Source organism: Natator depressus, chromosome 1 (assembly GCF_965152275.1).
Source record: "Natator depressus isolate rNatDep1 chromosome 1, rNatDep2.hap1, whole genome shotgun sequence".
Taxonomy (NCBI): Eukaryota; Metazoa; Chordata; order Testudines; family Cheloniidae; genus Natator; species Natator depressus.
This window is the reverse complement of record NC_134234.1, coordinates 206,890,323-206,912,691: the sequence shown is the minus strand read 5'-3', so window position 1 is coordinate 206,912,691 and position 22,369 is coordinate 206,890,323. Positions and strand designations below refer to the sequence as shown.

At 42.7% G+C, this 22,369-nt stretch overlaps 1 protein-coding gene across 2 annotated transcripts in view; it reads left to right on the top strand.

The window, feature by feature from the left end:
* KPNA1 (karyopherin subunit alpha 1) overlaps positions 1 to 22,369 on the top strand; it is a 150,025-nt gene that overhangs the window by 28,761 nt on the left and 98,895 nt on the right. For both annotated transcript variants that reach the window (XM_074975300.1, XM_074975290.1), the window contains exons 3-5: positions 6,130 to 6,237; positions 9,609 to 9,708; positions 18,759 to 18,853. In XM_074975300.1, the coding sequence (XP_074831401.1) occupies positions 6,130 to 6,237; positions 9,609 to 9,708; positions 18,759 to 18,853 (303 nt within the window). The remainder of the gene's footprint in view (positions 1 to 6,129; positions 6,238 to 9,608; positions 9,709 to 18,758; positions 18,854 to 22,369) is intronic.

Below are 22,369 nucleotides of genomic sequence, written 5' to 3'. Positions count from 1 at the left end.
AAACCTCAAAGGAAGGAGATTCCACCATCTCCCTAGGTAACGCATTCCAGTGTTTCACCACCCTCCTGGTGAAAAAGTTTTTCCTAATATCCAACCTAAACCTCCCCCACTGCAACTTGAGACCATTAGTCTGTCTATTAGTCTGTATGTGTATTAGTCTGTGTACAAATGTGTATTAGTCTGTGTGTATGCAAAGTTGCCTGTTGAAGTAAGGCTATGTATTAGTCTAGAAGCTACACACAATAAACAATCAGGCACGCGCACAAGTTCTGAAGTGCATGTGCATCTGAACGTACTGATGAATTTCATGCCCAGGTACACATTTCAAGCTGTGAGCAGCTTTAAACCATAACTGTTTAAAGATTTGACACCCTAAAATGGGAAGAAAACGAAAATCTGTATCCGAATATATTTCAGAACACAAGGAAGCATTTGAAAGTTTAAAAGGATGAAGTTGAGTGTATGCGCTGCAAATGGTGTGGCCCAGTTATTAAAAGTAAATATTTATAGACTAATAGTTCTAACTCTACAATAGTAAACTATTTATTCAAATGAAAAGTTTTATTTGGGGATTAGAGATATATTGTTTTCTTAAACTCAGAAGTGGCATTGTGTTTTGAGTAGGGCTGTCAAGTGATTAAAAAAATTAATCGCACGATTAAACAATAATAGAATACCATTTATTTAAATATTTTTGGATGTTTTCTACATTTTCTAATATATTTCAGTTACAACACAGAATAAAAAATGTATGGTGCTCACTTTATATTTATTTTTGATTACAAATATAAAGTGCTGTAAAATCGAAAAGAAATAGTATTTTTCAATTCCTCCATTACAAGTACTGTAGTGCAGTCTCTTTATCATGAAATTTGAACTTACAGATGTAGAATTATGTACAAAAAAGCCTGCACTCAAAAACAAAACAATATAAAACTTTAGAGCCTACAAGCCCACTGTCATAGCTGGCATCGCAAGATATTTACGTGCCAGATGCGCTAAAGATTCATATATCCCTTCATGCTTCAACCACCATTCCAGAGGACATGCTTCCATGCTGATGATGGGCTCTGCTCGATACCGATTCAAAACAGTGCAGACTGATGCATGTTCATTTTCATCATCTGAGTCAGATGCTACCAGCAGAAGATTGATTTTCTTTTTTGCTGGTTTGGGTCCTGTAGTTTCTGCATCAGAGTGTTGCTCTTTTAACACATCTGAAAGCATGCACCACATCTTGTCCCTCTCAGATTTTGGAAGGCCCTTCAGATTCTTAAACCTTGAGTCGAGTGCTGTATCTATCCTTAGAAATCTCACTTTGGTACCTTCTTTGTGTTTTGTCATATCAGCACTGAAAGTGTTCTTAAAATGAACAGCATGTGCTGGGTCATCATCTGAAACTGCTATAACATAAAATATATGGCAGAATGCAGGTAAAACAGAGCAGGAGACATACAATTCTCCACCAATTAATTCAATCAGGTGACATTGTGAATAAGAAGCAGGCAGCATTATCTCCTGTAAATGTAAACAAACTTGTTGTCTTAATGGTTGGCTGAACAAGAAGTAGGACTAAGTGGATTTGTAGGCTCTAAAGTTTTACCCAGTTTTGTTTTTGAGTGCAGTTATGTAACAAACAAACAAAATCTACATTTGTAAGTTGCATTTTCATGGTAGAGATTGCGCTACAGTACTTGTATGAGGTGAATTGAAAAATACTGTTTCTTTTGTTTTATCATTTTTACAGTGCAAATATTTGTAATCAAAAATAATAAGTGAGCACTATATACTTTGTATTCTGTGCTGTAATTGAAGTCAATATATTAAAATGTAGAAAAACATCCAAGAATATTTATTAAATTTCAATTGGGATTCTATTGTTTAACAGTTTGACTAAAAGTGCGATTAATTGCGATTAATTTTTTTGAGTTAATTATATGCATTAAACTGCGAGTAATCAACAACCCTAGTTTTGAGTTCTGTTTTAGTTCTGCAGCAAACCACAGTGGTGGTTGAAATTGAAAGCATTAATCTACTGAATATTTTCCCCGTCTTTTCGTCCACCAAAATAAACCCTGATATTTACCCAGGAAAATTAATGTTTTTTTAACTGATTTTCACCTGTTTTTGTTGTTGTGGTAATAAACACTGATAAATTCCTGGGAAAAATAAAATAAAATAAAATAACTGAAAGTGAAGGGCCCGACCTATACTTCTAGAATCATGCAACTGAGCAATTCCTTCCCCATTTTCCCAACCCCCAGCGGGCCATACTAACTGTGACTGGTGCTGTGGACAGGCAGCCCCAAGCAGAAGTGAGAATGTAGTTAGTCCTTAAAACTTTACCGGAGGAAGGGGATTGAGTTCAGCATTTTTGAGTTTCACTTTCCATAGTGAGTACACTGACAATAGTGCCTCTGTGTTTTATCTGCAGGTGCTGCCATTGCAGCCCTCATGGTCTCTCTCTGCACACCCACGGAATGCCTGAGGAGGAGAAAGAAGAGGACTCGGGATGACATGTTGCAGGAGATTCTGCAAGCCAGTGCTGCAATGGACAATGAGCACAGGGCCTACAGGATGAACACTGGGGACAACCTGGAGAAAGGTGCAGGAAAAGGAGGAGATTCATCAGGATATAATAGAGATTCTCAGGCAGCAAACACAGATACTGAAGACTTTGGTGGACTTGCAGGTTCAACAATCCCATGCTTGCCTCCCTCTGCAGCCCATTGAGAACTCAATATCAGAACCTCCCATGCCTGCCTTTCCCCTTCCCCCCCCCCAACATTCCATATGACATTAGGCGCTGCTGCACTACGGCTTCCCCGCCCCAGGGAACATTAAAGACAATCACAGCTTCTCATACACTGCCCTGTGAAAGCCATGATTGCTGTAGGTGTAGCTGAGATGGACAAGAATGTTCTTTCCCCTTCATTAGTTCTGTTCTCTTAGTTTATTAGGTTTTCTATTAAGTTTTTGATTTATGTGTTTTTAAATTACCTGAGGTTTGTTTTTGGTTTTATTTTCACTGATTTTGTTACAGAATAAAATTATTTGAAACATAATTCGTCTTTATTAGTTCACAGCATATGCTGGCTGGTGCTCAGCTGTTCTGAAAATGACTAATTACCTGTTTCTGCACAGTGTCACACAACTCAAAATAATTCACAAACAAAATTAATAGGTGCTTTGACAATGTTATATGCCTACGTGTACAGCAATCAACACAATTCATACCAGGCCGCAAAAAAGAGCATGGCCAGATAGAGCACACAACAACTTACGCTACTGTCGCCCACTATTAAAATGGTCTTTCAAAGACTGCCTGAGCTGTATGGCTCCACATTGAGCTCTACTAGTAGTCCTTGTATCTGGCTGTTCAAATTCAGCAGAGAGCTGCTCCACTTCCACCTGGGTGGAAACTTTCCTCCTTTGCTTCACAAATATTATGCAGAACCCAGCAGTCAGCTATAACCATGGGGATATTTTTCTCATTGAGGTCCAATCTTGTGAATAAACAATGCCAGTGTCTCTTCAAATGACTGAAGGTACATTCAACTGTCATTTTGCATTTGCTGAGCCAGTAGTAAAGTATTCCTTGGTGGTGTTGAGATGGTTGGATCATTTCAGCATTGCCAATGGTAACCTGCTGGTTAGGAAGAAAAGTCCTTGCTTTCAGCTTTTGAACAGTCCTTTGTTCTTAAAGATGTGAGCGTTGTGCATCTTCCCTGACAAGCTCACATTGATGTTGGTGGCGCATTCCTTGGGATCCACCAGAACTTGCATAACCATAGAAAAGTGACCCTTTCTGCTGATGTACTCTGGCAAGGTGGGCTGGTGCCAGAAATAGGGATATGCATGTCATCTATTGATCCACCTCCGTTTGGGAACTCCATTGCTGCAAATCCATCCACTATATCCTGCATGTTGCTGAGAGTCACAGTCCTGTATAGTAGGAGATGATTAATGGCCCTGCACACTTGCGTGACAAAGGCCCCCCACAGTGGATTTCCCGACTCCAAATTTATTCTTGACTGACCAGTAGCAATCTGGCGTTGCAAGTTTCCACAGTGTTATCATCACTCACTTCTCTGATGTCAGTGCAGCTCTCATTTTGGTGTCCCTGCTCTGGAGGGCTGGGGCGAGTTTGGCACACCAATCTAGGAATGTAGATTGCCACCACTGCTCGTCATCCCAAACCTGCGGTATGATGCAATCCTACCAGCCAGTGTGTGTTTCTTGGGCCCAGAAGTGGTGCACCACCATCTGCAGCTGCTCTGTGAATTCGACCCGCAACTTTGAGTTGGTTCTTGTGATGGCCTACAACAATCTGTCCTCCAAGGAATTGTCATGTTCCCTGTGGCTCTTCTTGAGACTCTGCAAATACTACAGCATTGTGCACCTTGTGCTTGCAGCACTCCTGACAGCGGTGCAGAGCTGTGCAGGTTCCATGCTTCTGTTGGAGGTGGGAGACAGCAAGGACGGTCACGTGGGATTGTGGGATTTTAAAAAAGGTGCAAAAATTATGGGATACAGATGACATTATAGGTTGGAGACCGTTGCAAACTGGGAAGCTGACCACATACTCCTGGTTACCCCTGCATGACTTGTTTCGGCCCCATCATGCATTGCCAAAACTTCCCAAAAGATAGTGCTGTGGATGCTGGCGAATTGTATGCTGGGATACCTACCCATGGTGCACCACATTACATCAGTAAAAGTGATCCTGGTGAGTACAAGCACCGCTGACACAAGGCACCAAGTATGCATGTGCACAAGAGATGTACTAACTGTGGCAACCGTATGTTTGACATAAGTTTGTAATGTAGACAAGGCCTCAGATTAGTCAGATGAATAAAAGTTTAGAATGTAATCTGCTCATCATAATGTGCTTATTTTCTTTTGCATTTGACTTTGTTTCTGGTCCATTTCTGATGGGAACAGTTTGTTCTTTTCTGTTACAGTCATGCTGTTGGGTTTGCGTTTCTAGCACCTTCAGGGGAAGAGTTGTTTTTTTAGTTTAAATGAAAATGTGTTTAGACTTTTCTTACTAGGTTTTGTTAAATCCTTTTTAATCTACTACTAACCTTTGGTTTTAAATTGAGTTTGACTCTTTCCTCTAGTGACTCAGAAGTCCATTGACTGACTTGATTCCAGTGTTCCTTTGAAACCACAACTTTTAGCATATATATTTGTCTCAGTTCCTGAGTTAATTGCACCTCTGTCCCCCTTATGATCTCCATGAGGGTATCCCTGTTAGTCTCGGGTCTGTAGTTTTTACCTTTCTTGGGCCAGAATCCCATGATCCTCTCCTTCCAGACTGGAGTTTAGGCTGCAAACTCTTGCAAGTAACTGTGATCACCTCAGCAGATCTGACTTCAGTTCAGCATTTGCAGTTGTGTTCTCCCAGGGGCAATAACCAACCAGCTGTCCTAAATCAAAGAACTATTTATTCAGAACAAAAGCATTTTAGAGAAAACATCTTAAAAACAAACAGATTATGTGCATGCCTTGTTTACTAGATGACAATCCATCTTCCACATAGAGATTCTGGGAGATTTAAAGTGCTCCAGGTCTTTTCCACAGGGCCTGTCTTTCTTGGTCACAGTCTCATGTTAGTTCTTGTCTCGAGGGTGAGTGAACAAGTCCTCTGGTCAGGGCTGATATTTTATGAAGGTTCAAATCCGTTGTCTGTTAAGGCCAGGTCACATTAATCTGTGTGTTGTTTCCACCGGGGCGTGGGTGAAGCTTCATAAAGCTTGTTACTTGCATTGATTCAGCATTTAAGTTTTACATTAATTACCCCTTAGTGCTTTTAGTTCCTGTAGAAAGCATCCTTGAGCTCATTCATTGAACCAGGAATACAATTAGTGGCAAGCCCATAAAAGTACATATATCATTTATAAATTTAACATAATGTCTTTGGATATTCTAGTGTTCCATAGCATCTGTCACATCTCAATATAGTAGTCTTGAAATATTCCATGTGCACCTGTCGCAACTTGTTTCTGCACAGCAATTAGGCGATCATGGGTGTCGGAGCTACTGCAGCCTACTGTGCTATTCTGAACGTAAGGTAGCCTTGGATTCTGTACTGCTGATACTAACTTCAAGTCTTTTCCTCTTTAGTTATTTAAGCGCAGAAATGTTGCTACAGCTGAGGAAGAAGCAGAGGAGGAAGTGATGTCAGATGGAGGTTTTCATGAAGCTCAGCTGAACAACATGGAGATGACTTCTGTAAGTGAGCATAATGCTTTCAGAATCTCTGCATACATATTCTCTCTGGGTGTGTTTGTGTATGTGTGTAAATAAAATGGTTGGTAGGTAGGTGGATCGTGGTAGATAGTGCCATAGGCAGGATTGCCACCTTACAATGTATGAACTAATCCCGAAGAGTTTATATTCTAAAATGGACAGATACAACATACATAGTAATGGATCAGATTGCTCTATAGAAACATGGTGGAAAGAGTGTGGGTTTGATTGGCTAGTTTTCTGAGAAAACTCTGGGTAAAATGTGCTGTCTGAAACAGCTCTTCATGGATTTTGTTCTTGAGGCTGAGTGATGCAGAGAAACTTGCCAATATGTAGTAGTAGTAGGAAGGAGGCCTGAAACTTAAGCCCTTGTATCAGAGGCCTGGTATTAGACCTGAGGCCTGGACTAAAGTAGCAGTCAAAACTTTGCCGCTGTAAAGCAAAGTGAAAAGAAAAGGAGTATTGTGGCACATTAGAGACTAACAAATTTATTTGAGCATAAGCTTTCGTGGGCTACGCTTCATTGGATGCATGCAGTGGAAAATACAGGAGGATGATTTTATATACACAGAGAACATGAAACAATGGCTGTTACCATGCACGTTATAACAAGAGTGATCAGTTAAGGTGAGCTATTACTAGCAGGAGAGGAGAAGAAAAAAAGAAACAAACCTTTTGTAGTGATAATCAAGATGGGCCATTTCCAGCAGTTGACAAGAACGTGTGAGGAACAGTTTGGGGGGGGGGGGGGGGAAATAAACATGGGGAAATAGTTTTACTTTGTGTAATGGCACATCCACTCCCCGTCTCTATTCAAGCCTAAGTTAATGGTGTCCAGTTTGCAAATTAATTCCAATTCAGCAGTCTCTCGTTGGAGTCTGTTTTTTGAAGTTTTTTTTGTTGTAATATTGTGACTTTTAGGTCTGTAATCGAGTGACCAGAGAGGTGGAAGTGTTCTCCGACTGGTTTTTGAATGTTATAATTCTTGACGTCTGATTTGAGTCCATTTATTCTTTTACATAGAACTGTCCGGTTTGGCCAATGTACATGGAAGAGGGGCATTGCTGGCACATGATGGCATATATCACATTGGTAGATGAGCAGGTGAACGAGCCTCTGATAAGTGTGGCTGATGTGATTAGACCCTATGATGGTGTCCCCTGAATAGATATGTGGGCATAGTTGCTGTCTGTAGGCAAGCCCCCCAACCGGAAGCGAATACTCACCAGCAACCACATACCACACAACAGAACCACTAACCCAGGAACCTATCCTTGCAACAAAGCCCGTTGCCAACTGTGCCCACATATCTATTCAGGGGCCACCATCACAGGGCCTAATCACATCAGCCACACTATCAGAGGCTCGTTCACCTGCACATCTACCAATGTGATATATGCCATCGTGTGCCAGCAATGCCCCTCTGCCATGTACATTGGTCAAACTGGACAGTCTCTATGTAAAAGAATAAATGGATACAAATCAGATGTCAAGAATTATAACATTCATAAACCAGTTGGAGAACACTTCAATCTCTCTGATCACTCGATTTCTGATCTCAAAGTGACTATCCTTCAACAAAAAAACTTCAAAAACAGACTCCAGTGAGAGACTGCTGAATTGGAATTAATTTGCAAATTGGATACAATTAACTTAGGCTTGAATAGAGACAGGGAATGGTTGATTCATTATAAAAAGTAACCTATTTCCACTTGTTTATTTGTTTATTCCTCTCCCCCCCCCCCCCCCCCCCCGTTCCTCAGACGTTCTTGTTAAACCCTGGATTTGTGCTGGAAATGGCCCACCTTGATTATCATACACATTGTAAGGAGAGTGTATGATAATCTGGAGAGTCTAAATATCACTTTAGATAAGCTATTACCAGCAGGAGAGTGGGGTGGGGGGAGAGAAAACCTTTTGTAGTGATAAACACCCATTTTTTCATGGTCTGTATATATAAAAACATCTTCTGTATTTTCCACAGTATGCATCCAATGAAGTGAGCTGTAGCTCACGAATACTTATGCTCAAATAAATTGGTTAGTCTCTAAGATGCCACAAGTCCTCCTTTTCTTTTTGAGAAGAGTCACTGATTTTCACCAAAATTACTAGGGATCTGCCCACTGATGTTTAGAACGTTCCCTGACATTTTGGAATTCAGTGGTTGTAGTTTCAAAAGTTACTGCATTACATACAGAGAAATGCCACTGAAATGAGTGTGCAGATTTGCTTTGCTCTGCCAAAAACTCATTAATGGAGTAACCTGCATGGTTCAGTGGATCCATAACGGGATATAGAGACTCACATAAGTTAGCTCTCCTAAAATGTATCCCGTGTCAGTAGTGACAGAAAGCTGTAACCATTTGTTCTAAAGCTTATGTGAAATGAACCAGGAGTAAAGCATGGGAGGGTGTGTCAGTCTAAATAGGTGCTAATTTTAAAAACTACAATTGCAAATATCTCAAATTAGTATCCATAACAATCTCAGAGAGAGAGGGGACTGTTGAAATTTAACTCTCCTCTTCTCCTAAATTACCCATCTTGCAAAATATAGACCAGTAATTCTTCACAATTGGAAGTGAAAGTGCAGAGAAAGCTCAGGTATTTTTATCAGTTTCATCTGTCTCCCTCTTAGAGTAGGATTCTATGACATGGTGGTCAGAAGATCTGAGCCCTTTCTACACTACTCCTTCCATCTGTGGACCTGCATATGTGGTGAACTAACTATGCATCCATTTTTTTCTTGCGGTAGACAAAGTCTCCAGGTCAAAGTTGAAGGACACTGGTCAGCGTAGTGTGGGAAAGCTAGGACTGCTGCTGTGATGTTCATGCTCAGGAATTCAGTCATCAGGGTTGTCTGTCTTTCACCAGAACTAAAACCTTTTTTACTTTTTTAAAATTACAGGTTGTGTGAATTGTGGTGCTACAAAAATGGCTTGAAGCAAACATAACAGACAGGTCTAGACAATAACTTACCCTAGCCAACAGAAGCTGGTCCCTCATACTCTCAAACACCCATATATCAGTAATTTTATTATTTCAATCCTCAGCTTCCTTCTCCTGATAAGAGACTGCCAATTATATGGTGGTTTTGTGATGTGGAAAATGTCTGCTAATTTTGCTCATATAGTTTAAAACAAAATTTGGATTCTGGAGATGAAAGGTTCACAAATTAGCACGCTACCATCTAAAGCCCTTTGAATGATCACACTAACAGTCGATAATATAACTTTTGTTGGCTAGCTTCTTACATAGTAATAAACTCAATAGCACAGTTTGGCAAAAGTTATTCTAATCTTTTCCCTCTGAATTCAATCCAAAATTTACTAGTTTCTTTTCCCTGTGTAATTCAGAGTGCCGTCATCACCTCTGATATGATTGAGATGATTTTCTCCAATAGCCCAGAGCAGCAGCTTTCAGCCACTCAGAAATTCCGGAAGCTACTTTCAAAAGGTGAGTACTGAAGCTACTTAGAGTTGTAATGTTGAGGTGGGGGGATATGTTTTATATTCCAGCTAGTATCCTAGAAGATGAGGGTTGGAAGAGACCTCAAATCAGGACCAACCCCAGGTAATCATCCCAGCCAGGGCTTTGTCAAGCTGGGCCTTAAAAACCTCTAAGGATAGAGATTCCACCATCTCCCTAGGTAACCCATTCTAGTGCTTCACCATCCTCCTGGTGAAATAGTGTTTCCTAATATCCAACCTAAACCTCCCCCACCGCAACTTGAGACCATTGCTCCTTGTTCTGTCATCTGCTACCACCGAGAACAGCCTATCTCCATCCTCTTTGGGAACCCCCCTCACCCTCCTCCTTCAGGTAGTTGAAGGCTGCTATCAAATCCCCCCCTCACTCACTTTTCTAGTAACGGGGTAGTGAACTCTCTTTGTGACATGAAAGATATCTTCAAACCCCTGCCAGTCTCGCTACATATTCTAGCATCAGGGCAGTAATTCCTTCACAACATGTATAGGAACTTTCCTGAACCTGCTTATTCAAAAACAACCACCCTACATCTTGAGCAAATGCCTCTGCAGATTCCCATATGATCATGCCCATCAGGGAGTGCTGGTTTAGAGCCTTTTAGAGAGCATTGATTATTAAGACTACTTGAATGCCCCAGCTCAGAACCAAATTTTCAGTGTGATAGGTAAAAAGTCTCTGTGGGTCTGATCGTTCCTGTCTTGCTGCTGTCTCGTCTGGTTTGGAATCTATAATCCTCCACCATCCTCCTTTTTCTTTTCTTTTTTTTTTTTTTATTTGTTGTGCTTGTTCTTTATTATTTTAAAAGAAAGGTTTGGGGTTTTTATTTCTAGTTCCTCCTTGTGTGGCTTGCTCTGTTTCATGGCATTACTGTTATGGATCCTCACTGTAACCAGTGTTGTGTGCTTTTTTGAAAACTAACCCACTTCAGGGCCACAGTCAGCTTCATAGCTACTGATACCCTCCACCTGAGAGGCTAATCATTCATTTATTATTGCGGTAGCACCTAGAAGTTCTGATTAGGCCATTAGACTAGGCACATGTGACAGAACAATCCCTGATCCAAAGAGTTTATAATCTAAGGGTATGTCTACTCTACGAAATTAGGTCGATTTTATAGAAGTCGATTTTTAAAAATCGATTTTATACAGTCGATTGCGTATATCCACACTACGCACATTAAGTTGGCAGAGTGCATTCTCACTACCGTGGCTAGCATCAACATATGGAGCGGTGCACTGTGGGTAGCTATCCCACAGTTCCCGCAGTCTCCGCCGCCCATTGGAATTCTGGGTTAGGCTCCCAATGCCTGAAGGGGCAAAAACATTGTCGCGGGTGGTTTTGGGTACATGTCATCAGTCGCCCCTCCCTCCGTGAAAGCAACGGCAGACAATTGTTTCGCGCCTTTTTTCCGTGCAGACGCCATACCACGGCAAGCATGGAGCCCGCTCAGCTTAGCATCGCTGCTGTTGTGTCCTGGGTGCTGCTGTCAGCAGACGGTGCAGTACGACTGCTAACCATCCTCATCCACCACTTCCACTGCAACTCTGCTCTTGTAAATGAGCTCAGTCTCAATAGCAAATTTCTCCATGTTGTCGTCATTAACCGCTTCCACTGCAACTCTGTTCTCCTGTTCTCCTGGTGCCATGAATCCACCTTGCAGGTCCTCTCGTTGTTCTGTATAAATATCTATTCTCGTGGCATCTGTCATCCACCTCTTCCGCTGCAGCTCTGCTCTGCTCTGCTCAGCTCACCACTGCTGTTGTGAGCATTGTAAACATCTCACAGATTATCCTGGAGTATATGCAGAATCTGGCTAAGAGAGGCCAGCACAAGGATGATAGTGAGGAGGACATGGATGCAGACGTTCCTGAAAGCACGGGCTGTGGCAGTTGGGTCATCGTGGTGGCAGTGGGGCTGGTTGATACAGTGGAATGCTGATTCTGGGCCTGGCAAACAAGCACAGACTGGTGGGACCGCATAGTCTTGCAGGTATGGGATAATTCCCAGTGGCTGTGAAACTTTCGCATGCGTAAGGCCACTTCCCTGGAACTCTGTGAGTTGCATTCCCCTGCCCTGAAGCGCTGGAATACCAAAATGAGTGCTGCCCTGACAGTTGAGAAGCCAGTGGAGATAGCCCTGTGGAAGCTTGCTATGCCTGACTGCTACCAGTCAGTCGAGAATCTATTTGGAGTGGGCAAATCTACTGTGTGGGCTGCTGTGATCCAAGTAGCCAATGCAATCATTGATGTTCTGTTATAAAGGGTAGTGACTCTGGGAAATGTGCAGGTCAGGGTGGATGGCTTTGCTGCAATGGGTTTTCCTAACAGTGGTGGGGCGACAGACGGAACGAATATCCCTATCTTGGCACTGGACCAGCTTGCCAACCAGTACGTAAACCGCAAGGAGTACTTCACAATGGTGCTGCAAGCACTGGTGGATCACCAGGGACGTTTCACAGACATCAACGTGGGATGGCCAGGAAAGGTGCATGACGCTCGCATCTTTAGGAACTCTGGGCTGTTTAAGTCCCTTCTTGCCGCTGCTCACTTTCCAGACCAGAAAATTACCGTTGGGGATGTTGAAATGCCTATAGTTACCCTTGGAGACCCAGCCTACCCCTTGCTCCCATGGCTCATGAAGCCATACACAGGCAGCCTGGACAGTACTAAGGAGCAGTTCAACTGTAGGCTGAGCAAGTGCAGAATGGTGGTAAAATGTGCCTTTGGACGTTTAAAAGCTGTTCGCTGACTAAGTCAGACCTCAGCGCAACTAATATTCCCATTGTTATTGCTGCTTCCTGTGTGCTCCATGATATCTGTGAGAGTAATGGAGAGACATTTATGGCGGGGTGGGAGGTTGAGGCAAATCGCCTGGTGGCCGATTTTGAGCAGCCAGACACCAGGGCAATTAGAAGAGCACAGGTAGGCGCGCTGCGCATCAGAAAGGCTTTGAAAACCAGTTTCATGACTGGTCAGGCTATGGTGTGACAGTTATGTGTGTTTCTCCTTGATGCAAACCAGCCCCCTTTGTTGATTTTAATTCCCTGTAAGCCAACCATCCTCCCCCCTTTGAAATAAAGTAACTATTATTTTGAAACCATGCATTTTTTCTTTATTAATTAAAAAAAAAAAGTGAGATAACTAACAAGGTAGCCCGGGTGGGGTGGGGGAAGAGGGAAGGACAAGGCCACACTACAAATCAAAACTGTTTGAATGACAGCCTTCTGTTGCTTGGACCATCCTCTGGAGTGGTGTGGCTGGGTGCCTGGAGCCTCCTCCCCTGCGTTCTTGGGCATCTGGGAGAGGAGGATATGGAACTTGGGGAGGAGGTCAGGCGGTTGTACAATGGACACAGTGGGGGTCTGTGCTCTTGTTGGCTTTCCTTCAGCTGCACCAGATGCTTCATCATGTCCGTTTGCTCCCCCATTAGCCTTAGCATCGCCTCCTGCCTCCGCTCCTTGCCCTGCTGCCTCTGCTCTTCGTGCTCACTTAATGCTATTCCTAGCCTCTAACACTCCATGCATTCAGCTGTGCCCTATCAGTGTGGGAGGACTGCATGAGCTCGGAAAACGTGTCATTGCGAGTGCGTTGTTTTTGCCTTCTAATCTGCGATAACCTCAGGGATGGAGATGATGGGGGAGCCTAGAAACATTTGCACATGGGAGGAGATAAAAAGGGAGATAAAATTTAAGATGATACATTTCTGAGAATAAAAGGGAGACTTTCACAATGAATCAAGCAATTCACAGCTAACAGCACATGTGCTTGCACATTTTACCTATTATATTTAGCGCCTGCCGGTATGGTGCCACATCACACACGGCTGGGCAACAGGATTCGGTTTCCATGCAGCCATGATAAGGCAAAAGGTACGCGGGGTTGGCTTCTTCCACCTTCATAACATGTGGGAATGGTTTCAAACTGCAGCGCCATCCTTTCCCATAGCAAGCAATGCCAGTTGGGTTTCACATTTAAAAGGAGGGGCTGTGGTTTTCGGGTGGATGTGCAGCACACACCTCCCCCCACCCCACCGTGTGACTATTCTCTGGGATGATCCCTTTTAGCCAAGTGCAAACTACCCAGCCTGAATGGGGTCCTTTTACTGTTCCCTTACAAAAATTCCCCTATTTCAACCAGGTGACCATGAATGATATCACTCTCCTGAGGCTAACACAAAGATATAGACCGAATGTTGCGTGAATGCGACCAAAACCCAGGACCATTCGCTGCCATGCTTTATGCTGCAATGATTCTAGAATACTTTTAGGGTACTTCCAGGAGAGCTTCATGGAGGTGTCCCTGGAGGATTCCTTCTCCATTCCCAGACATGCGAACAGACTTTTCCAATAGATGTACTGGCTGCAAATGCATCCCAATTCTTCAGAGAAAATCAAACATTAAACACTATTGCTTTTAAACCCTGTACTGTAGTTACAAATGTGCACACACCAGAGGTGCCTTCTCCAGCTTCAGGGTCAGGGATCATGCCTTGGGAGGGAATTGGCTCCAGGATGATGAAAAGGTCCTGGCTGCCGGGGAGAAAGGAGTCACTGCTTGCCTGCTGCGCATTCTCATTCTCCTCTTCCTCCTCCTCCATGTTGCTTGAGACTCCCCCTTTGCAAGTGTCCACAGACAGCGGTGGGGTAGTGGTTGGATCCCCTCCTAGAATGCCATGCAGCTGATCACAGAAGCGACATGTATGGGGCTTTGATCCGGAGCGACTGTTTGCCTCCTTTGTCTTTTGGTAGGCTTGCCTCAGCTCCTTAACTTTCACACGGCACTGCTGTGTGTCCCTGTTGTAACCTCTCTCCAACATGCCCTGTGAGATTTTGGCAAGTATGTTTGCATTTCTTCTTTTTGATCGGAGTCCGGCCTGCACAGATGCTTCTCCCCATTCAGCAATCAGATCCAGTTTCTCCCTTTCGGTCCATGCTGGAGCTCGTTTACAATTCTGGGGGGACTGCATGTTCACCTGTGCTGCTGAGTTCTCCAAGTTGACCAAACAGAAATGAAATTCAGAAGTTCCCGGGGCTTTTCCTGTTTACCTGGCTAGTGCATCGGAGTTCAAAGTGCTGTCCAGACCGGTCAAATTGGAACACTCTGGGATGGATCCCGAAGGCACATACTGTCGATTTGCGTCCGCACTACCCCAAATTCGACCCAGCAAGGTTGATTTTAGCGCTGCTCCCTTTGCTGGAGAGGAGTACAGAAATCGATTTTAAGAGCCGTTTAAGTCGACGGAATGGGGTTGGTTGTGTGGACGCATTCACTTTAAAATCGACCTAACCCCGTAGTGTAGACCAGGTCTTAGATAGAGAACAAGTGAATAAAATAAAGAAATCGAGGTAGTTGGGGAGGCAAGATAAAAAGTGAAACAATGACATTTAATTACAATATTCACTTATGGTGGTTTTGGGGGCCGTATGGATATCCTAGAATCATAGGTTTTTAGGAGAAGAGGGAACTATTGTGATCGTCTGTTGCAATCTAGATTGACCTCTTGTATAACATAGGCCATATAATTTCACTTTGTAATTTCTGTGTTAAACTCAATGTCCTCTAGTTGAATTAGAGCCTGTCTTTTAGAAAGACATATTTTCTTGATTTAAATATTTCAAATAGAGAATTGTAAATGATTTCACTTAATCTGCACCTTCTTCCCAGTTTGAGTTTGCCAAGCTTTAAGGTCTAACCATTGATTCTTGTTATGCCTTTGTCAGGTAGATTAAAGATCCCTCAACTCTCAGATATTTTCTCCTCAATTATAGTCCATAATGATGTCACTTCTTACATTTCTTCAATAGACTAGGTAGCGGTCACTGATGGAGCTGTCTAAGAGATACCATAGACCACACAGGTTTTGGGGATGTTTTGTAACTATTGGGAAAGTCTGAACTTGGCACAAGAATTGAAGTGCTGGTTTTGATTATAGTTCTGTTGGTTTTCAGCATAGAGTGTACTCTCAGCTTTGATGTCTTTTTTTCACGTAGAGGCTTTGGCATGTGCCAAATTGGCTCTGGCTGTAAATCCAAATGAGACTGCTCTAGTTCTTCTCTCAGGGGTTAGAGTAATAGATCATCATCTGTCCTGAATTGTCCAGTCTCCCAACACTTCTCTGCATTCTTCTCTAGTCAGAGTATATGCTTCATCAGATTGGAGGGCTCAGATCCAAAAGTCTGCAGGAAGTGACCCTCCACTCTGTAAAATGGAGTCAGAGGTTTATTCTCTTGATTTGCATTAGCTGGATATCTGTTTTGAGAGAGCAGTCCTGAAACATTCAGCACTACTTGCCCCTCCTCCTGGGGTTCATTCTTTTAATTAGTCTCCCAGAGAGGGAGAATGACAGACATTTCTTAAGGGACACAGAGAAGGATTACTTACAGTGGAACTGATGGCTATTACCATTAGAGATTCACAGAGCCCACCTTCTTTGGAATCCTGTTTTGGAGCTTCAAGTAGGTGGAAATTGTCAACAGTCAATGATACAGAAAAGGCAGAAATATTCATTGAACTTTTCTGTTCCATCAGTAACTAGGGAGGATGCTGAACAGCAACTGCTAAAGTCAAACATCTCTGAATCAACAGAACTGGATAACTTGCAGCAAAGAATATTTAAAAAATTGGCTGAGAAGTTCACTGAACCACTAATGTTGTTTTTAAACAAATTTTAGAGTACTGGGAAAGTTATATGAACATAAGAACGGCCATACTGGGTCAGACAAAGGTCCACCTAGGCCAGTATCCTGTCTTCCAACAGTGGCTAGTGCCAGGTGCCCTAGAGGGAATGAACAGATATTCAAGTGATTTATTGCCTATCACCCATTCCCAGCATATGGCAAACAGGCTAGGGACATCATCCCTGTCCATCCTGGCTAATAGCCATTGATGGACCTATTCTCTCTGAATTTATCTAGTTCTTTTTTGAACCCTTTTATAGTCTTGTTATAGTTCCAGAGGACTTGAAAGAGTTAACATTGTACAATATTTCAAAAGGGTAAAAAGGATGATCTCAGTAACTATGATCTGGGGAAAAATCATGGAAAGGCTGATATGGAATTCGGTCAGTGCATTCTATACCAGGGAGGTATGGTAACATCATTAAAACTAGATCGATTGATATTATGGAAAATAGGTTTTGTCAAACTTTTTTAATAAGATTATAAATATGGTTGATAAAGGTCACTGACATAATATACATACCTTTTGGTATGGCATTTGACATTGTTCCACATGACATTCTAATTTAAAAAAATAAATTATGAAAGCTCAGTGTAGCCTATATTAAATAGATTTAAAAAGTGGTTAACTAATAGATTTCAAAGAAATTGTAGAATGGGAATAATCATCCTATGTGGCTATTTCTAGAGGGATGCCCCAGGGATATATTTTTATGCAGTGCTATTCAATATCTTTATCAATGATTTGGAAGAAAATAAAATCATTGCTGGTAAAATTTGTACATGACAAAAACTGATGGAATGGTATATGATAGGGACAGATTAGTTCTACGCACCAATTTAGATCACTTGGTAAAGTGGGCTGATTTGAACAACATGCATTTAAGCACTGCCAAAAGAATCTGGGAATAAAGAATGGAGATCACCCTTAGAAGATGGGAGGTGGTATCCTGGAATACAGTGACACTGAAAAGGACTTGGGGATAATGGTAGATAACCAGTTGAACATGAGCTAATATTATACTGTATCTACGAGGGCAAACATGATCCTTGGATATGTAAGAAGTAGAATGTCAAGTAGAAGTAGGGAAGTGTTATTACCTCTGTACATGTTGATAGACTATTGCTATAGAATAGTCTGTCTGCTTCTGGTGTCAACACTTCGAAATGGATGTTGAAAAATTGGAAAAGATTCAGAAGGTGCTACAGGAATGATTTGAGATCTGGAATACCTGCCTTATCGTGAGAGACTTAAGAAACTTGGTCTATTTTAGTTTATCCAAGAGAAAGTTATTGACTTGACTATGGGTTAAAAGTGCCTCATGGAGAACAGATTTTTCATAGTAGATGGCTCTTTATGCATTTTCTGCTAAATGAATGAGCTCTAATGGTTGAAAACTAAAGCTAGACAAATGTATCATAGAATCATATCATAGAATATCAGGGTTGGAAGGGACCTCAGGGGGTCATCTAGTCCAACCCCCTACTCAAAGCAGGACCAATCCCCAATTAAATCATCCCAGCCAGGGCTTTGTCAAGCCTGACCTTAAAAACTTCTAAGGAAGGAGATTCCACCACCTCCCTAGGTAACGCATTCCAGTGTTTCACCACCCTCCTAGTGAAAAAGTCTAGAAATTTAGCCTAGAAATAAGGTGCAAATGATGGTAATCAAACGTTGGAACAACTTTCTTATGGGTGTGGTGGATATCTTGAATCACTTGAAGTCTTTAAATCAAGAGACCAGATCTTTTCTAAAAGATAAACTAAAGGGCAAAAAGAAGTTATGCTCTTGACGCAGAAATTCCTGTGGAAAGTTTTATGGCCTCTATTATTCAGGAAGTCAAACTCATTGATTGTAATGGTCCCTTGTGGCCTATAATCTATGACTATTAAATGAAGAGGAGATGGTTTGGGCTGTTTTATACTCACAACAACGAACAACAAACCTTCGGACCTAGGCGATGCTTGTGTGGCCCAAACATGCTGCTTTTTGGAAAATTGTAAGACAGCTGCTCCACGTGCACCTGTGTCAAAATGACTCTGCAGAGATAGTAGTCTTTCTTTTTCATAAATGAGCGTGTTGGTTTTATGAATCAGCTTCTTTTCCTGTGTGTGTGTGTTCGTTCTCCCCCACTCATCCCCAGAATCATGGTGCTGGAATCCACGTTCTATGGCTGGAATCCATTTTCCTTGTCCTTGTTATGGGCAAAGTAATGTTGGTGTAAAATGTAATTTTGTTTGACCAAGAGAAAAATTAACATAATGGGATTTTGATGTAGTCACTTGGGAATTTCCGTGCAAAGAGATTCTTGTACTTAATTTCACATTCTATTTTAAACAGAGCCTAATCCACCAATAGATGAAGTGATCAGCACACCAGGAGTGGTGGCCAGGTTTGTGGAGTTCCTCAAACGAAAAGAAAATTGTACATTACAGGTGCACAATATTTCCCCCCCCTCTATTTTATGAATGGAGTTGGTGATCATGAAAATTAATGTCGGGATGTTAGTAGCTAAAGCAGGTACACATTAAGCAAGCTACCACCTTCATCCCAGGTTATGACAATGAAACTGAACCTTAACTCAAAGGACTCCTGCGATTTCAGTTTTAGACCTCTGAGAAGAAGCTGAGTACGTCATATCATAGTATGGTGGCTAGGATGGGACCACGACATTGACTTTCTTCTATATCAGAAGCAGGATTTGAATGCCAGCCTGGAAAGGTGAAATACCAGTGAACTATCCCACATTGTCTTGTTTGTCCTTCATGTGATTGCACATGTCCATTCCACTTCAGGTATGTGCATGCCCAGTGCACCAGAGTTTCTTTGGCATGACCTGTCAAGGTGATGCATGCATCGTCTGCTGCCTTGTGTTGCTGCATAATCGTATACAGTGCGGAGCCATCCTAGATCCCCCTGAGTTCTTTCTTGCCACCTGTGATCAGTAGTTGGAGCATGTCAGGTCAGATTGCTTCCGCAAGTTTTTGTCCCTTACATGGAGTGTCTTACCTTTCTGTAAATAGTTAATTGTACTTGTTAGTTAAACTAATATAAATTTAATTTTTTTTCTTTATTTTCTTTTGGCATTGGTTCACTATTGTTACGGGGTGCCAGAGCCCAGTACCAAGGTATGCCTTGGTCTCCAGTGTTTAAACCTTGTGCTGTCTGCAAAAAGTTGAAGCTGGTGAGCGACCCTCATTTAGAGACTGCTGCCAAATTTGCAGAGACTTTAAGCCCTGGATGAACAAAGACAGAGGCAAGATTACATAAGGATGAGGAGAGACTGCATACCTTGGAAGCTAGAAGGGTGTTGACTTTTTTTACTTAGAATGAGGTCTTTCAGATCTTCATTGCAGTTGTTTGTGACCGTTGCAGATGAGATGAAAGGCTTTACAGTCTCAGTACAGAGGATTTCATCCTGCATTACGTATGTGCTTTGATATTGCTGATATACCCCCTCCAAGCAGAATGGCAGTGCCCGCTACAAAATCTCAAGCAGCTTCTGGAGCTTTTTTTGGCCCAAGTGCCCATAGCAGATATTAGTAGAGTTGCAACTTGGTCATCAGTACATACCTTTACAACTCATTATGCTATATCTCAGCAGTCCAGAGATGTTGCCAAGTTCAGATGAGTAGTTCTTCAATTCTCGTTCAGGTAGACTTTGAAACCTACCTCTGGATTGAACTGCTTATGAGTCACCTGAAGTGGAATGGCATGTGCAATCACATGAAGAAGACAACACAGTTACTGACCTGTTCGGTAGCTGTTGCTCTTCGAGATGTGTTGCACATGTCCATTCCACAACCTACCCTCTTTCACCTCTATATCAGTGTGTGTCCAGTAAGAAGGACCTGGGGAGACAGGGTCTGTGGTGGCTCTACCTGTTATACCATTGTGTAGCAGCATGAGGCAGCAGAGTGTGCATGCGCCATCCCGAAAGGTATCACTGATGGGGAAAAATCGGTCTCTGGTTAACTGGATGTGTGCACACCTGAAGTGGAATGGACATGTGCAACACATCTTGAAGAACAACAGTTACAGAGTAGGTTAGTAACCGCTTTTATGCCAATCCAGAATGAAAAATTTAGACCTGAATACAGATAACTTCCAGGGTGATAAAGGTAGGAAATCTGTAACTTGAATTGGTTTTGGAAATGTGATTATGGTTTAGAATAGAAGTTAATCTCTTTGTCACAAGCCAATCCCTTGGAAATTCCTTTCACTTTCACTTTGGTTCATAGTAGCTAGAATTTTTTCCTGGCCAGTAGAAAATAGAGGGAAAGGAAGGCCTAACCATTCCAAATCTACACAGATTAATGGTAGTTTAATTAAATAAGTGGGGTAGAATAAATGTTCTTTCAAAATTCATAAAATAACAGGTACTTTGTCAGTGCAGTGTGCAGGTTAAATGCTGCCTATGGAGTTCTTCAATACAGGCCAGGGTTTCTTTCCTGTGAAATGGAAGGGTGTGATATATTATGATCTCTTCACACAATACTCTTGCACTCGGTGGCCTCCACTCTAATGGGAAACACTGCTTCTTCTTTGAGTAGTGTCCCTATGGATGCTCTGCTGTAGGTGTATCTGCATCCCTCTGCTGCTGATTGGAGAATTTTGGTAGCGGTGTCCATTTGACTTGTGCATGTGCTGTGTGCTCCCCTCCCCCCCCCCGCCCCGCTTTGTCGTCTGCCATGAGGCTAACCAGAGTTGCCCATGTGAACCCTTCTCAGTTCCTTCTCGACTGCCCGTGGCTAGAGATGGAGCTTTGGCTGTCTGTTAGTGGGTCATTACATTCTATAGAATTGCTAATTGTTTAATCTTTTAGAGCTCCCTTTTCTGTGTTCACTCTTTTATCTTTTATTTATTTATTTATATAGCTAAAAGAAACCCTTTATGTTAAACTGTTTTTCTTTGCCCTCCCCCCTTTCATGGACAGGGTATGCTTGGTTCACTGGGCTTCAAGAAGTGACTCATTTGCAAAGAATCTATCCCAGTGACTGACTGACATTCACAGTGCGTCTGCTGCCTGAGAGAGAACCACATCCCACAGAAGTGTGGTTTTTGCCAACAATTGAAACCCAGATCCAGAAGGGATAGAGAACTGAAACTCAAGGTTCTCCTAATGGAAGTGGCCCTCCAACCACACTCGAAGCTGCGCTAAGATTCTGGATGGTGAGAATCCTCACCACAACCCTCTGTATCTACGGGGGGTGAGCTTAAAGTGTCAACCATGAGCCATTCTCACAAGGCCTCTATGAAAAGGGCTGTGAGTCCCCACAGCGAGCCCCGACCGAGCCGAAAAGTATCTCTGGCTCCTTCGGTATCATCGGTACCAACAGCATTGAAGTCATCTAAATCTGGTACCAAGAGCTCACCCAGTACTACCCTGACAGAACATGTTGGGCTACCTAAGGACCCAATGGGCACTGGCAAAGAATTATTAGTACTGCGTGGGTGAAAGAAAACTAGAGAATCCATCCTAGGGAAGGCTCCTTCAGTGCAGACATCAATGTCGGTATCGTTGTCAGCATGCCAGGCACCAGCGGACCAGGCGATCAGGATGGCATCACCAACTCCTTCGTTGCATATGTCTCAGTACTGCCAAACGCTATTGGTACCGATGACTGCAGCACTGTTGGACTTCCGGCATGTGACAGACCTTTCAGCGTCTGACAAACTGGATTCACCTGTGCTTGGTACCAGGGCCCTGCTGCTGAGTCCACCCAGAGCTCCAGACTTGCCAGTGACATCATGCCATGCACCCCTGTTTTTGAGTGCTGAGTCAAACAGTGAACAAGAGGACAATCTCCCACCGCTCCTCTCATCTACCATACACTACCCATTTCCAGCATGGAACTCAGCTGTACCACCCTTCTGACCCCCAGCCTCCTTGGTATGGGCTGCCATGGTACCAATCTCTGGGGCTCTTCTAGGGTTGCCAACCCTTCCAG